At 34.2% G+C, this 16,158-nt stretch overlaps 1 protein-coding gene across 1 annotated transcript; it reads left to right on the top strand.

Annotated features, from left to right (window-relative positions):
- The first annotated feature begins 1,042 nt into the window (after nucleotides 1–1,042).
- Nucleotides 1,043–15,535, top strand: LOC146159103 (uncharacterized). Its single transcript, XM_083384667.1, has 7 exons — nucleotides 1,043–1,195; nucleotides 1,487–1,660; nucleotides 3,183–3,283; nucleotides 5,792–5,962; nucleotides 7,265–7,388; nucleotides 12,380–12,492; nucleotides 15,205–15,535. Exons 1-7 carry the CDS (start codon nucleotides 1,063–1,065, stop codon nucleotides 15,313–15,315), a joined length of 927 nt encoding a protein of 308 aa, XP_083240793.1. The 5' UTR covers nucleotides 1,043–1,062; the 3' UTR covers nucleotides 15,316–15,535.
- Nucleotides 15,536–16,158: the final 623 nt, after the last annotated feature.

Genomic DNA, 16,158 nt, shown 5'->3' with positions numbered 1-16,158 from the left:
TTACTTTGCAGAAAGGCTTTAGTCGTGCAGTCTAGCCGCTAATGGAAGTGTGTCGGTGCTTAGTGTGAAATAGGTTCTTTCACTCTTGGTATTTTTATCAGAAATGCACTATTTTTTATGATTCAAAGAATATTGGGCAACAGTTTCTTATTTCTGAGTGGGTTGTACCAAACAAAGGCGCTCTTTCACTATTGTACGTGAAAAGTTATGCAAAAAAAAAACAATAATAATACCGCTTACCACAACGCATATTGTTTGGGTTAGGGTGCGGGTTAGCGTTTGAGTCAAGTAATATTATGTTTATTATTAATAATAACTTAACCCACCCTCAACCAAACGCTAACCCGCACCCTAACCCAAACAATATGCGTTGTGGTATGCGGCATTTAAAGAAAAACATTTTTTATTAATTTTTACGTACAATAGTGAAAGAGCGCCCAAACAAATATTAGTTTGCCGTTATTTAAGAACACGAACAGTCGAACAGCCGTTATTTATCTCGGTTTTTGTGAATGGTATCTTATAAGAATCAGGAGAATATTATACGTGTTTAATTGTCGTCACAAATGCAAGCAAATTCCGAAGTATCAACCAAAATAGGTAAAAGCAGATTTACTTGTGCAGAAGTGCAGTTATGTATTTTGAATTAAATGTTATCCAATAAAAAAAAATTAAGCTCTGAGTTATCATAGGCAGTGAGATTTTAGAGATTTTATCACAATAAATGGACACACTATAGCTTTTCATACAACTTATCGTCATTTCATACAACTTATCGTCATTTCATACAACTTATCGTCAGAGATGTAATGACTTGTTTGAGTCAATTCTGACTTTTGGTCATTTTTACATATAACTGTGCAATAAAAATTAATTATATGTAGCAAATTCCTAGTCAATAGTCAATGTATTTGAACTAGATAATTTGACAGGAGTTTAGTCTATTTGCATGGTTTAAATTTGTAAACCTGTACGGGCTGTATTTATTACCATCTCTGTTTATAATTACTGATAATAAATATGTTTCTCTCCTTAAGAAAAATCTGAAATAAAATATAAAACATGGAGCGCACACTTTTTAGGACAGTTGGAATGATTGCCTCTCAGTTTTCAAAAAATGTCATCGTTGGTGGAAAAGTGTGCTCGGTTCCATGGCACAATGCTGTTCGAAATATCTCACTTGATATGGAATCAGGTAAAACTATTACTTATTTACTTTAGTACAATAGTTTATTATAAAATGCAAACTTTTGATTTTGATGAAATACAAAGAATTTGTTTGAGCTTGAATACATATATAATATTGTTAAACATTGTTAAGTTGTTTTTTACCTCACTTGTATTATCTTTGTATTACTATCATGATGTTAATATTACATATTTTTTTGAATAATAGTTAATTCAATTATATACTTGTATACTATTCTTATACTCTATCCTGTAGTAATTGAATATTTTTCATGTTTAATTCTGTACAACTTTGTAGAACCGGCTGTGGACCCGGTCACGATTGACAAGAGGGGCAAAATCACTTTAATTGGACTCAACCGTCCTGGATCGCGTAACGCAGTAAACCAAGACATGGCTCGCCAACTGAGCGTCGCTTTTGAAGCATTCGAAAATGACACAAAAAGCAACGTCGCTGTTTTGCATGGCGTTGGTGCGTAATATCGACATACATTGTTTGTGCCATTACCAAAAACCCTCAACAATTTAGAAAGATAAATAAATAAAATATGAAATATTTAGCGTGAAAAAAAGGGTTTTATTTAACTTATCTTATTTTTTATTTGTTTCACTTAGTCGCATGTTTATCACTTTTTTTGATTTTAGTGGGTGGTGGTGCATGGTATTTTTTTTACTAAATGAATATTAATCCAGTTGAAGCACTTGTGGCTTTGGTACTGTACCACTTGCTAGAACACAGGTTTAGGGTTCTATTTTCTATTTTGCTCCTTAATTATGTCTTTTGTTGTGTTGTTGCATACTAATATAATGCTCTTATATAAGTAGTATATATTTATCTAAACAAATATATTTTCATTTACTAATGACTAGGGCGATTATTTTTTGACCTAAAAAATAGGAAGTTTTGACCAAAAAATAATTTATTTTAACAAAATTTCGACCTGTTAGAAATACATTGGTTTAAACTACATATTGTTGTTTAAAGTACTGAATTAGTGTCTTGGCGTGGTCAACCACACATTTTTGATGTTTTACCGACTACAAATCGAACACAACAATCAGTTATTTTTTTCGGGTTAATGCAAAACTCATAAAAATGCATATATAGTTGATATTTTTTGTCATTTCAAAAAGACAAATCTAAAAAATGCTGAATTAAAAAATTGTGGTGTAAACAGTTAAAATACAACGTAAAAATAATTGCAGAAAACTAACAAAGACCAAGATATCGAAATGGAATTGGGATAATTGCAAATCACAAGCGATAAAACACAGCAAATACTGTTCAATACATTTGTCCGAATCAGAGAGGCATCGGTGGTTAATTCTGCTAGCGTATACCGTATTTTGCTCTAATCAAGATTACAGTTAACATACCATTGAATATAAATCAAAGCTAATTTTTTTTCAAAAATTGAATGAAGAATTAAAAAAATAAAACTGAATGATATTTTTAAAAGCTGACTATATTTTTTTTTTTAATTTTGTAATCGATTTATATGCATTTTAGTCGATTATAACTTGAAACAATTTTGACAAATTTTGACCTAATGTGTAAATTTTGACTCTTTTTGACAAGTCAAAACATAATCGCTCTACTAATGACTAATTTATTTTACTGAGGAGTTTAATCAGAATCACTTGACGTGGAACAAGATTTTTTTGTTTTGTTACCATTCATATTTCCGCTGATTTTTGCCTGTTAAACATTTTAATTGTTTTAATGATTTTACATATTATCATTTTGTTATTTACTGAGAGTTTTTGTAGGAGGTTACTGCTTGTACCTTAGGATTTTACAAAGATTGTAAATCTCGATTTAAATATCTTATACTACAAATATTGTTTTTATATTAAAACTGTTAATTCATATTTGGAGATAAAAAGTATTTAAATCATACATTAATGAACTACGCTAATAAAGATGTTAGTGGGCTTTGACGTTTTGCTAATATTTATGATTTAGTTGTTTTTCCTTTAATATATTATCACAGGAAACCACTTTTGTGCTGGATATGATATGAAGGAACTGGCGGCTTCAAACAATTTGCTCAGCGAAGAAGTAAAAAATCACATGAAGACCTATGGCGCAATGGTATTGAAATTTGAAATTTCACTATAGTATATATATATATATAAATATTATATTTGGGTACACTATGCATGGATCTGAAATGTAGCTTGAATGAATTACAAACCCAAAAAGGTCAAGTAGATCGACATCATATTAAATAAGACGTTTTGATACAAGCTTGTATTATCTTTAGTTAATGTGACCTGAGAAGTAGTAATTCCAGCATCACTTATATAAGATGGAGTGTCCCAGTTAGTATCAAAACGTCTTAATCAAGATGATGTTGATCTACTCGATAATTTTGGCTTTGCAATTTATAATATATATATTTTTTTCAACTTATGTTAGCTTGTTTTGCAAAGTTAATAGTAAAAAAGTTTGTTTGACCAAACTTTAAAACTTAATTCGCTTTAAACACCACCTTGTAATTTAAACAGCCTTCAAAGAGTTTTATGTTTGATCAAATTCAGCTTTGTATAAAGGTTAGTGAAGATAGTTGGTGCAACAAGGAATGTTTTTATTTTATCCTGTCATGTGTGTTGTTTTTTTTGGAAAGGGAAATTTAGCACCTTTTTATTTGTTTTATATAATATATATATTTTAATAATATTATATATTTATATAATATTTTATATAATATTATATATTTTAATGTAGGGATGTCTATATATTTTAATATATATATATATAATAATGCATATATGTTTATTCAAGATTTCCACAAATTCTCTGAACGTCTATGAATTGCTTAAACCTTAATGTATTAAAAAAAGTCTTAAGCTACTAATGTTTTTTTTTAAAACCTACTAATGTTTTTTTCTAAAAACCGAATAATTATTTCCATAGTCTTTCGATATCATTGATTTTTTTTTATAAAATTGAGTGGCAACCCTGTTATTGACAATCGCTTTTATATTTTAAAATATGCTGCATATATTTAATTTTCTAAATGGCATGTTTTTTGACTGATGAATTAGTGTTTTGACATGTTTAGTTCATTCATTTTGCTACAAATTAAAATCTAATTATTTCAACTGTTCGGGGCGTTTGGTGGTAAATAATCAACTAGCTTTACCTATTAATCTCTGTATTCTGCTTCTACAGGCTTACATTATGATAAATAATTAGCAAATTGTAATATTAGGCCATTCAGTTGTTAAAAATTCCATAATTTGTTGCACTGTGCTTAATCCTAGACTAAGTTGGTTTACTAATGTAATATAAGTCCTTTGGGGCCTTTTTAAATCCCTTTGGACCATATGGATAATTATTATTATATGTGTAGTTGTGTTAACTCCAAGCTGTTCTTACTAAGGTCTTACATTAGTAGCATATTATATTAGATCAATAAATATTTCAATTTAAATTCCAATTTTCATCAGTCTCTAAACTTGTTTTTAAAGTAATCTTAGGAATAACGTTAATGCTAAATCGATGAACCAAAATCATAAATTTAAAACGACCTTGACTAGTTTACCTTATGGGAAAAACTTTTTATTTCTTTTTTGCAATTCGTTTAGTATTCTGAATTTGTTTTTGCATTAGTGATATTCTTTGAGCTACTGCATTAACCTAGTGCGGCCTAAGTTGGTTTTAGATGTTTTGTTTTTACATTTTGTTGGAAACTGTTTTGGGTTAAGTGTCAGTTCTTAAAAACCGTCTTAAAAAAAACAAGTTTGGGTAATGGGCGTGTTTTGTTAACCTAAATAAACTACAGCCGTTATTACAAGTCCTTTAAAACATAAAATATTAATTTTTGTTTACACTATCAGTGCTACTGTTTGTACAAATTCACTTGCTTTAGGCAAAAGGTCATTTTGCAATTACTAACTTGTAGCGAAACACACAAAACAGATAACATAGCGATTGGCGTTAACCTTAAAAATCAATCCGCGAAAGCACAAATTGTGAAACTAACGATAACGCCACAACAAAGTTTCAGCTTGATAATTAAATTAAATTTGTATTCTCCAATCGAGCCAGTTTCTGCCAATCAGCACTTGTCACGGCGAAATATCACCACTTGCCGAAATCCCGTAATTTAATTAGGTTCATTAATCACGTACGACCCTGTCTATAAGGTACCTTGTTCGCTAGACATGTGTAATGTACACTTGTATAGCGATGATCTCTTATGGCCTCGATCGCGAGTTCAAATCTCACCACGGGCTAATATATTCTGGCCATGTCTTGCTGCATGCTTGAAATAGGCCGACTGATTTCGGTATAGCTGCGTTTTTGAAAGCACCCAGATTTCTATTTAGTTTTTGTGATGTCGAAAAGAAACCAGTATTTTTTGTTTGTGAAGTTTTTCGCTGTGGTTTTGTCCGAGTTGTTTGCAAGCTATTTAGCGTTTATTATAAATTCGATATTTTTTTTCTAATCCTTGTCGGTAGCTGGAACCAAAAGTAATACATAGTATATCTGTGCCACAAAAGAAGAACGTAAACCAAAGTGAAAATTAAAAACCTTTAAACTCGAATTCTCAAAATTTTAAAAAAACTTTACTTTTTGTGTTTTTTCGCCCAGGGTCCGACGCGCCTGCAGATCGAGAAGCCAGTGATAGCGGCGGTGAACGGTTTTGGTGTGGCCGGAGGTCTCGAACTGGCGCTAATGTGCGACCTGCGCGTTTTCGAGGAGTCGGCTCGCGTCGGTGTGCTCAGTCGGAGGTTCGGAGTGCCTCTTATCGACGGCGGAACCGTAAGTACTGTAGGGATGTCTGATAATATCAGATCGGAGTCGATACCGGAATATTTTTTTCTTAACGTAATACTTAAGAAGTATGTCGCTTCAAAGAATTTAATTGCGTAACAAAATTCTTACCCCGTGTTGCAAAACTGTGAGTGCTGTATTTATGTCCAATAATATCGGATCAGAGTCGATACTCGAATATACTTTTTTCTTAACGAATTATGTGGGAAATATGTCGTTTTTTCAGAGAATACAGTCGCGTAACAAAATTGTGTTAGCCAGTGTTACGAAACGGGTATGCACCGGTCGTAGAATTACAATCATTTCCATTTCCTCACAAAGACCATTGCCACAAACTCAATGGTGACATTATAAACAAGTTTGTACGCTGAAACAAACGTCATAAACGTTGTTGTTAGACGACTACCCCTGGATAAGCCCTTGCTACCTCGACGTTGGTAATTACTTTTTTACTAGAACCGATAATTCCGCCTTGGCGAAATATGTATTTCTTGTAAACAAGCTAGAACGGTATATCGGTTAATCGATAATATCGTATTTTTCCTTTATTTCTTTGCGAACGGGGTAAATCTTGTGTTAGCTGCCGACAGCTGATTTCAAAAAGTTTATTAACTGAACAATTTTTCAAATGAAAACATTAACTCAATTTTTATTGAATTTTAGGCTGAATGATCATTTTGAAACGCTCACTCAATATTTCTGTAATTATTTTTAACGTTTCTATTTTTTAATAACATTAGTGAAGCCATGATCAAACAACATTTTATATCAGCGCACTTCAGTCCCTATAGTTACCCGGCCCTTGTGAAACAAATTTGCCGTCCCTGTTGTAAAATATTTCGTAATAAAATCTGTAACATAAGATACTTTGACCTGATGAAACACGGTTGTGCAAAAGCTTGTCTAGAATTCAATACAATTTGTCTTTATTTAGTGCCACATGATTCCTCTATTTAGAATAAGACGTACGGCCATTTACAAATATTGTAACTTAAGTATATCAATAAAAATATTCCAGTAAAAATAAAAAATATATATATAAATATTCCAGTTATTATCAATAATAAGCCAGTAAATTCGATAAAATCTACATTTTGCTATTACAAACGTTTCGGCACTACCCCATGCCATCATCAGCGTAAAAATACACTTGTGTTCCAATGTAACTTAAGACAATCCGTAAAAAAGTGACCTTCCATATATGACCAAGGCTACAAATTCTATACACAATAACTAATAAATAAGTTTAAGTGACTTATTTTCTTTTTTTAATTCATTTTTCCTCGTCAGGCGCGGCTACCGAGTTTGGTGGGCCTGTCCACTGCCCTTGACCTCATACTGACCGGAAGAATCGTCGAGTCCGAAGAGGCCCAGCGCATCGGGCTGGCCAATCGGATCGCCCGCGACGGTGAAGGTGGGTACAGCGCCATGACGTCACATTCGTTCAGTGACGTTGGCTTCTTTCGTGTACGAATTACTAAGCTCGCTTTCTGATACCGATTTCTGATCTTTCGGGCTAAAATTGCTCCCGCTTAAGCTAATAGCAAACATTGCCATCAGTGTCAAATGTACCAATTAAGGTGATGTTTCCCAGGTAACCAGGCTAACGTTTCTTTGGGTTGATAAAGCCTATAGTTTCCCTTCGACTGTTCAAAATTCACCGTTTTTAAAGAAATGTAAATTGAAAGAAGAAAAAACGTGTACTGTTACTATCACCCGTTATCAGGTATCGGTAACGGGCTCTGACCGAAAAAGATGAGGTATCTATACAACTCTAAGTTGACAATTTCTTTGTTAAAAACAGGCTTTGTCGCACTCCCAAGCATTTTCGCTAGAAATTCCACGTGTTTTTACACCAGATTTAAACCGTATATTAATGTTAGTTGTTATTGCGGTGGTTTAGACAAGGTTGTTTGTGTGAACCCGTAATACGACCTAACAGCTAACACTATAGGAGAATGATATCTAAGGCAAAATTATCTATTAATATTATCGTATAATAGCAGTAGGACCAACAACATAATACAACCGAATACGTATAGTAACATCTACGGCATAAAGAGCTAACCTCGTCGGAATAAGGCATAAACCCGTCGGAATATGCCCTAAATCCATCGGAATAAGATTTGAACGGCCTATAGTAGACTATTAGAATTTGGGTTAGGGTTGAAATTTTAGTAGAATTAGTGAGGCAACTCGTGGTTGAATTTGATCATTTAAAGCAGCGGTTCTCAACCAGTGGGCCATGGCTCACTGGTGGGCCATAAGAACATTTGAGGTGGGCCACAGACCAATTTAAAAAGCTAGATTTAGTTTCATTTGTGTTATTATATTTAATTTTACAAGGATAATGGCTTTGGGAGGAATTAAAAGGGAATGTAAATTTATTATTCAGCCGCAAGTATCGCACTGATGCACGGTTAAATAAATAATTTGTTTTGAAATATGTTCTGGTAAGTTTTGTTTAAAGCTATTTTACAGTGAAATCAGTGTTCTAAAGCTATTTTACAGCCGAATAATTTTTCTGCAACGTAAATGGGCCACGAAAGAAAACAGGTTGAGAACCACTGATTTAAAGGTTGTTCAGATTTTACACTGCCTATTTAAGTATTTTGTCGGTTTAGGTCTATTTCCGATTTAGAATTTATTAGGACTATAAGCTATAAGTTCAATTTTAATATTATTTCGAAGAGTGTTTCATTCCAACGATGTGCCATTCTAATTTCAGTTTTATTGCTAAAGTTTGGAGCGCATATAGATAATGGCTTATTTATACTGTGATCAGCTGTGGGACTTTAAACTAAGGACGGGACCACGCGATTTCCCTTTCCGCCGCTCAGTTTCAGCACTCCATGCAGCATATGGAGCAATCTTACTACGAAAAAACATCGCGCACAAGCCTTCGTTAAAAACATCTACTTCTGAAAAGCAGACGCAAGCTGGGATTTCCGTTACTTGACATTTAAATCCCATACCGATACCCAATAATTTAGAGTAAGTGTCGCGATCTAATCCGATATTAATGAAGTGCTTTTTGGCGTTAAAACACGTTTAATTACCAACAGTTGTTAACCTACCTTTTCAAATAAATCTGCTTTTAAGATTGAGTCGCTATGTTGCATTGCAATTCATGGCTAAAATACCTATATTATAGTTTGGTCTCAGTACCGGACGAGAACCGATATTATCACCTGGCATCGGATATCGGCTCCAAACCGTTATTATCGGACATCCCTAGACGCAACTATAACATACTTATACCTAGGCGCAAAGTCCGTGCGACAAACTTTATTTAAACACTTATTTGTAAAACAGTGCTCTGTATGCTCTATAGCAGGGGTCAATTAATTTCGGTCGCGGGCCAAATCCGGGCCGTCATTTAAATTCTTAAGGCCCGCAGATGTTTTTTAATAGTTTTTATTCTCGGAAATTTTTGTTAAATGAAAACTAACGAACGTTTCGGCAAGTTCTTTTTGCCATCATCAGTGCGGTAAGTGAGGCTAAGATAAAAACGAGTCATTAGACGCTCGGACGTTTTAGAACGCTATATAAACAGAAAAAAAGAAGTCGCGAAGTAACGGTGATAAAATCTATTATTTGGGCCACTCGCTTTCTACTGAAGATTATGAACAGATCCGTGCTTAGTGTTTCAAAACTAACGAATTTTTATAAAATGTTAAACCAAATGACAATTTAAAAAGCTTACTATATACTTCATACAGAGTTTTTGTGTGTGCGTTTCCTTCGCTTAGTCAAATTAGGTCACTGCATGATATTATATCCGGTCCATGATCTTTCATCTTTGTGTTCGTTATAAAATATAAACATTTGAATTCCAAATCTGCTATTTCTAACTTAATCGATTTATTGAGTTTCTGTTCCCAGTTTATTTCTTGCCATATTAGTGTGCTTGAACATTTCGTTATAAACAGGCTGCTTTAGCAAGTGATTTGCGCACTAATAGATTAGAGTTTTTCTATCTTATTAAGTTCTAGTCATGTTGGTGTTACTAAACACTTAATATGGACATTAGGGTTGTTCAAAAAAACACTTTTTTGTAAAATTTCAGTGGGGACCCCCTGGAATTGTTAGGTTGCGTCTAAAAAAACCCACAAACCAAATCTGAGCACGTTTGGTTCAGTATTGACCGTGCTACGTCAATTTGAAAATTCAGATTTTGGCTGATATTTAAAAAAAAATAAATTGTCCTCCCCCTAAATAATTTGTTTTCTTTTTTTTTTTTGCATTGCTTTGCAAGTGAATAGCCATAAATTAACCTGTTTTGCAGTAAAAAAGTGAGTAGTCATGGTACAAATGTCACATTTCAACAATATTTGTTAGGCTGTTATGTATGAAAATTGGCTTAAAATTTTAAAATAAAGTAGATGCAGCAAACATGACATCCAATTAACATTAACATAATGGTGCATTTAGTAATTCACACAATTATATCAATTACTTATCTAAAGTTTAAAAAATGTGCTAAAAAGCCATTTTTTGTACAAAACAGTCAACAAATGTTGTTGAAATGTGACATTTGTACCATGACTACTCACTTTTTTACTGCAAAACAGGATAATTTATGGCTATTCAATTGCAAAGCAATGCAAAAAAAGAAGAAAAAATTTTTTTTTAGGGGTAGGACAATAAATTTTTTTCAAAATTTTAGCCCAAATCTGGATTTTCAAATTGACGTAGCACAGTCAATACTGAACCAAACGTGCTCAGATTTGGTTTGTGGGGTTTTCAGACGCAACCTAACAATTCCAGGGGGTCCCCACTGAAATTTGACAAAAAAGTGTTTTTTTGAACAACCCTAATGGACATGGCACTTTAGAATTTATTCGTGTATAGTATTTGAATGAGGTCCGTTTTGTTTCTAAATAGTCATCTGCATGATGGCAAAGACTTATGTAGAGAAACGTAATTTTGACGCAGTGATTTTTTAACTGTTCGATATTTAGTCACACGGCCTCACGTCAGAAAAAACAATGCAGCACTTCATTGTGACGTTTGCGCATACCCTTATTGTGACGTACGCCCATGTTAAATTGCACAATAACGTTGCAACGCAACGTGGGGATTGTTTTTTTCTGAAAGCAATTTGTGATTTTCAAAAGAAACGTAATTTGTTCGATTTTGCCTTGAAAACGAGCTTACCCTCTATTGCTGTTCGGTTGCTAAATTTATCTGAAGGTATTGTTCTTTGTAACTAAACTCGTCTGAATGTCAATTAAACTGCAGGAATTGCTTCGGATATATATAACTGCTTTGTTTTGATATTTTGATGAAATTCTAATTACGCCAGTATATTTGCGGGTGAAAAGTAAAGAAAGGATTTGCGCAACTGCGCGAACTTAAAACCCTGTTTACTACACCGGAGTTGTTTAAGTAGTGCGTTTTCTAGTAACATAAATTGCCATTAAATTTCTGTCGTTCTTCGTCATGAACAGAATTTCACAGTAGTGAAATCTTTTAAAATGAACATATTGAACCACGGTGGGCGCAAAATGTCCAGGAGTAACAATAAAACCACTTTAAATTTTCGACAAAACGTCTGCTTTTCGAAATACCTAAAAGTTTTTACGATAAAGCTTTGATAGCTGGTGGGTGCTATATTTACTAACTTCACGCGTCGTTAAAAAAATTTTAAATAGCAATTCAAGAGGCGTTAAACAACTACCTCCATTCTTTTGAAAACAACTTCACTTCCTTATTTTAACAAATCATTTTTCCTTTTGTAGAAAACTGTTTTTTCTTTAAAATGCCAAATGGTTTCTACGATAAACATGTGTCAATTGGAATATGTTTGATTTATATAAAGTGGCTATAGTTTTCCGGATCGCTCGGGTATGCAACGATTATATATTGATTTGGGTTAGGGTCAGGCCAGCGTTTGGGTTGATGTTGGTATTATTTCATTTTTCATTTTTTCCCCAACTTTTTCTGATTTTTCTAATTTGTTCATTTCTAAATAGCCTCAGGAAGTGCCCTGTTTAGCATGGTCCCGCTCACTCGTAATAACCACATTCGAAATTGTATATGCCACGAATACGGCCTAAAATTTTGCGTCCTAATTTGGGGTTATGTCTTTTTGTAATCCGAAACCAATTTTAGGTTTTTGCGATTTTAGGACTCCGCCGGTCGCTTCACGTTTTTCGCTTAGATAATGGGATATTTTTGATAGAAAAGTGTGACACCAACAAGAATCAAAGGTGCTGCAAACATTGCAAATTTATTTTGAAACATAAATTAATTTTTGAAGCTCTTTTAATTCTTCTCCGAACATTGAAATGATCAAACCGAACCTGACAGATTTCCCTTTTCTTTTCGATCTTACCCGTCATTCGTGATAATTAATATTGAACAAGAACACACAGAAAACGTTTATATATTTTTTCGCAGCTTTAACAGTTGCCGTCGAGTTGGCCAACGAGATTTCTCGCCATCCTCAGTTATGCTTGCGGGCTGACAGAAGGTCGACCTACAACGCCGTGTACGGCTCGCCATCACTTCAGGTATGTATTGGAGAGATACGACCGACGTAGCAATATGCTTTTTTTCTTACTAATGTTTTTAATAAGAGCATTTAAACAATCGGGGCTGTCCTGTTTTTTGCAGCTTATCAAAACGCCATCCTTTATCATTTTTAAACATATCCCGTTGAAGATCCTAAGTTTTTAATTACCAATTATGGTTAACGAAACTTCTATTATATTCCGATACCGATATCCGAAACTTTAGGCAATCAAGGTATTAGGCCAAATTTGTCAGTACCATAACTTGGTAGCGGGATATTCTCCCCGATTTGAAATTAACGGACTTTTCTAATTACCAATACAATCGTCCCGTCGTTTGTCCACGCGTGTGATTTCGATCGGGTTACGAAGCAGACTCAAAAATCGAAGCGCAAGAGTAATGCATTATTGATGCTCACCACGTTTTCCCTACGATTAGTAATTACCGCGTGAGAGGCGCAAATCGTTTTGACAATACGAAGTTGCGTCGTATAGTCTGCTTGTTGTTGATAGTAATTGCATTACGTATCGAACTAACGTCTTTTGACCCACCAAATCCTGTAACAGGTTTGTTGCTAGTCGTGTTTTACGTCGGCGGTGATTCGTCGCTTTATACGTATAGTGACGTTTTTTGCCTATAGGTACCCAGACAAAATTCGTTTTAATAAGGTACCAAACAAAGTAATGTGTCCAGTAATAGTAAGGCAGTAACAACCAAATTAATACAATGAAGCATGCACACACATATGTGTGTTTACAACTGTGATCTAGCCCTTCTGAAGCTGCTTTTTGGCCAACGATTACGGCTTGCGTATAAATAGTACACCGAAAGCCATCGCAGACTCACTGAATCTGACGATCAATGATGCAAGCAGGCCCTTGATTTCGGTGTAAAATTAACGTACACTTTAAACACGTATTATGTTTAAGTGTATACATTGCGACGGCACAATCAACGTCACCTGATTTATTGTTATTACATTTTGTGTTTTTGAAGAGAAAGGAAGGATTTGGGTAATTTACCTTATACCTTATATGCTGTTCTTAAAAAATGCATTTTACGGAAAAGAAAATTAAAACATGTTAATTTTCATCCTTTGGTGGGCTTGAACAAAACACGGAGCATGGTAAATTCTATCACTGAGGTTGTTCGATTTTTTCAACATCAGTTAAAAGGTGGAAATAACCACACTTTTACAAATTTCCACCCTCAAAGTTCGGTATTTCCACCCCAAAATTGGACTCCAATTTAGGCCTAGCATTTTAAAGCTGATCCTGTAACGTTTATGTCGTGCCCAATTGCCAGGATTCTTTTTTTATTGCTAAACCTTAAAATATGAAAGGCGCGTTTACTGAATTTCAGATCGTTTTTATTTAACCAGAATATCGCTTTGGCGCCAACAGATTGATCTCGCAATTTGCCAATGTCTACAAACGGCACGCACATGTCCCGTGCCGAAAGGCTGATAGAATGACGCTTGCCGGTTGCCATGGCAAAACAGATTGAAATCTATGTACGACACCGTTTTGTACTGTAAACAACATCTGTTGGGTTTTTTAACATTGACTTTCGCTCAAAACTGCAAAACCTTGCACAGTATATGGGATGCGAAAAATATGCCATGCCCGATTTAACGCTAAAAACAAGGGCGGTTATTTTTTGGCCTTAGTAATGACCTATTTTGCCCTAAAAGTTAACTTTTGACTTAACTGTTTTGTTGTGTCTAAAAATCGCCTCATTGGAATGATCAAACTTGAAAATGTTAAGCACATTTCAATTGCAGGGACATGCATAATTAGTATCAAAAAACAAGTAAAACAAAAACTATAAAACTCAAAACAAAAGCTGTTAAATTAAAACCAAGTAAAAGGAGAGAAAAAAGTCTTAAAAGTAGATAGGCCTTTATATGCTGAAGATGTGATACCAGGGCCATTTGAAGAATTATGTTAGTTTTAATTTAATGCAATGGTGTCAGCTGAAACACAAAAATCATTGGCTGGTCCATACACAGTGTTAAACAAACTTTATTTTAACTGTAGCTGGTAAATCTGTTTCACCACAATCAAAATAGTCATTTCCCGTCTTTTTTAGTGTGTTGCGTTGTCGCTTAAAGTTTGTCGACTAGCAATGGTGTCAGCTGAAACACAAAAATCAGTGGCTGGTTCATATACACAGTGTTAAACAAACTTTATTTTAACTCCAGCTGGTAAATCTGTTTCACCACAATCAAACTGGTCATTTCCCGTCTTTTTAAGTGTGTTGCGTTGTCCCTTAAAGTTTGTCGATTAGTTCGTTAAGGAATGCTCGGATTAATTTAGACTCAATGCAATGATAAATGTTAAAACCTCTTTTTTTAAAAGTTATTTTATATGTTTTTCAGTGTATAGCATTTTGCTTTAACACAAGGTTTTTTGGAAACTTTTTTATATCTTTTTGAGAAGGTATATTTTTTTACCTTTTTTTAAGAATGTTATACCAGTAACGCTATCCGATGTGGCTGTCCACTAAAGTCTTTTAGTGGTTGTTATCTATTTAAAGCCAGTGGTTGGCATCAAAAATCGAATTGCGCCCGTCTGAAAAGTTTTAAGCTTTTTTCTCATGTTCAACTTTTACATTAACCTTTGGCGTTTTGTCCTTTTTAAAGATTTATAAACTAACCTAACATTTTTCGATGTGTCAAGTTTACCTAAACCCCCTTGTGTTTTTGTCAGGAGTCCCTGCAATACGAGTTGGACAATGCTCTAGGTGTCCTCGAACGGGAATCCATTCCGGGCGCTCAGAAATTCGTCGAGCAAGTGAAACGAAATGATTCAGTGATCTAAACCCACAGCTAGCAGAAGGATCGAACCCACAACCCTAGGATCTTGCCGCCCCACACGACGTCGAACGCTTTTTCTATCCAAGGATGTCATGCCTTGGGTTGTAACTAGTTTCTTCTTAGTTCTTTTTTCAGATGTTTTCATTGGCGATTCCTGAGAACCTTTGCCAGCCTAATTAATCCACTAACAACCAGGCTCTTACTTGTTATGAATTTTTTTAAATCATGGTTGAATATATCACGCAAAATTACCAACAATTTTACTTTTACCAATCCTTTTTTTATTATTTTGCTTTGCCGTAGCTTAAAATCATTTCACCATAATATAGCGGAATAATGCAATCAGAGGTAAAAATTACCTTCTTCTTCGTTAACATGACTTTACCTAAATTAGTACCCGCTACTTTTTAAACAGAAAAAGTTCGTTTGAAGACTTTAAAAGCCTACTTTTGACCTGCTTACCATCCAGCGGTCGTTGTATCTATTGAACTTTCTAGAATGTTTAGTGACGTAGCAAACGCCGTTGTGCGTCACAATCTTATTTGAAAACCACATTGATTTATAGTTCCGGATTACCTTAAGTTTGTTATTGCTAGGTTACTGTAACAGACGAAGTAGCCTAGTGAGAAAAAGCCACACTTTGTCGATTATATTGTACTGTTAACAAAACTGCAATTTGTTTCTGTATTATTTTAAAGTAAATGACGATTTAATATGCTACATATATTGTTTTATTTTTGGTTTACCTTGCTCGCTGTAAAACAGTACAGCTATTGAATATGTCTCACAAATGTGCAGAGAATTTCAGCCAATCAGTGTTTAAAAAAAGTCACAAGGCTTTGATAAC

The sequence above is a fragment of the Ascidiella aspersa genome, chromosome 3 (assembly GCF_963924565.1).
Source record: "Ascidiella aspersa chromosome 3, kaAscAspe10.2, whole genome shotgun sequence".
Taxonomy (NCBI): domain Eukaryota; kingdom Metazoa; phylum Chordata; class Ascidiacea; order Phlebobranchia; family Ascidiidae; genus Ascidiella; species Ascidiella aspersa.
This window is presented reverse-complemented; position numbering and strand designations above follow the sequence as displayed.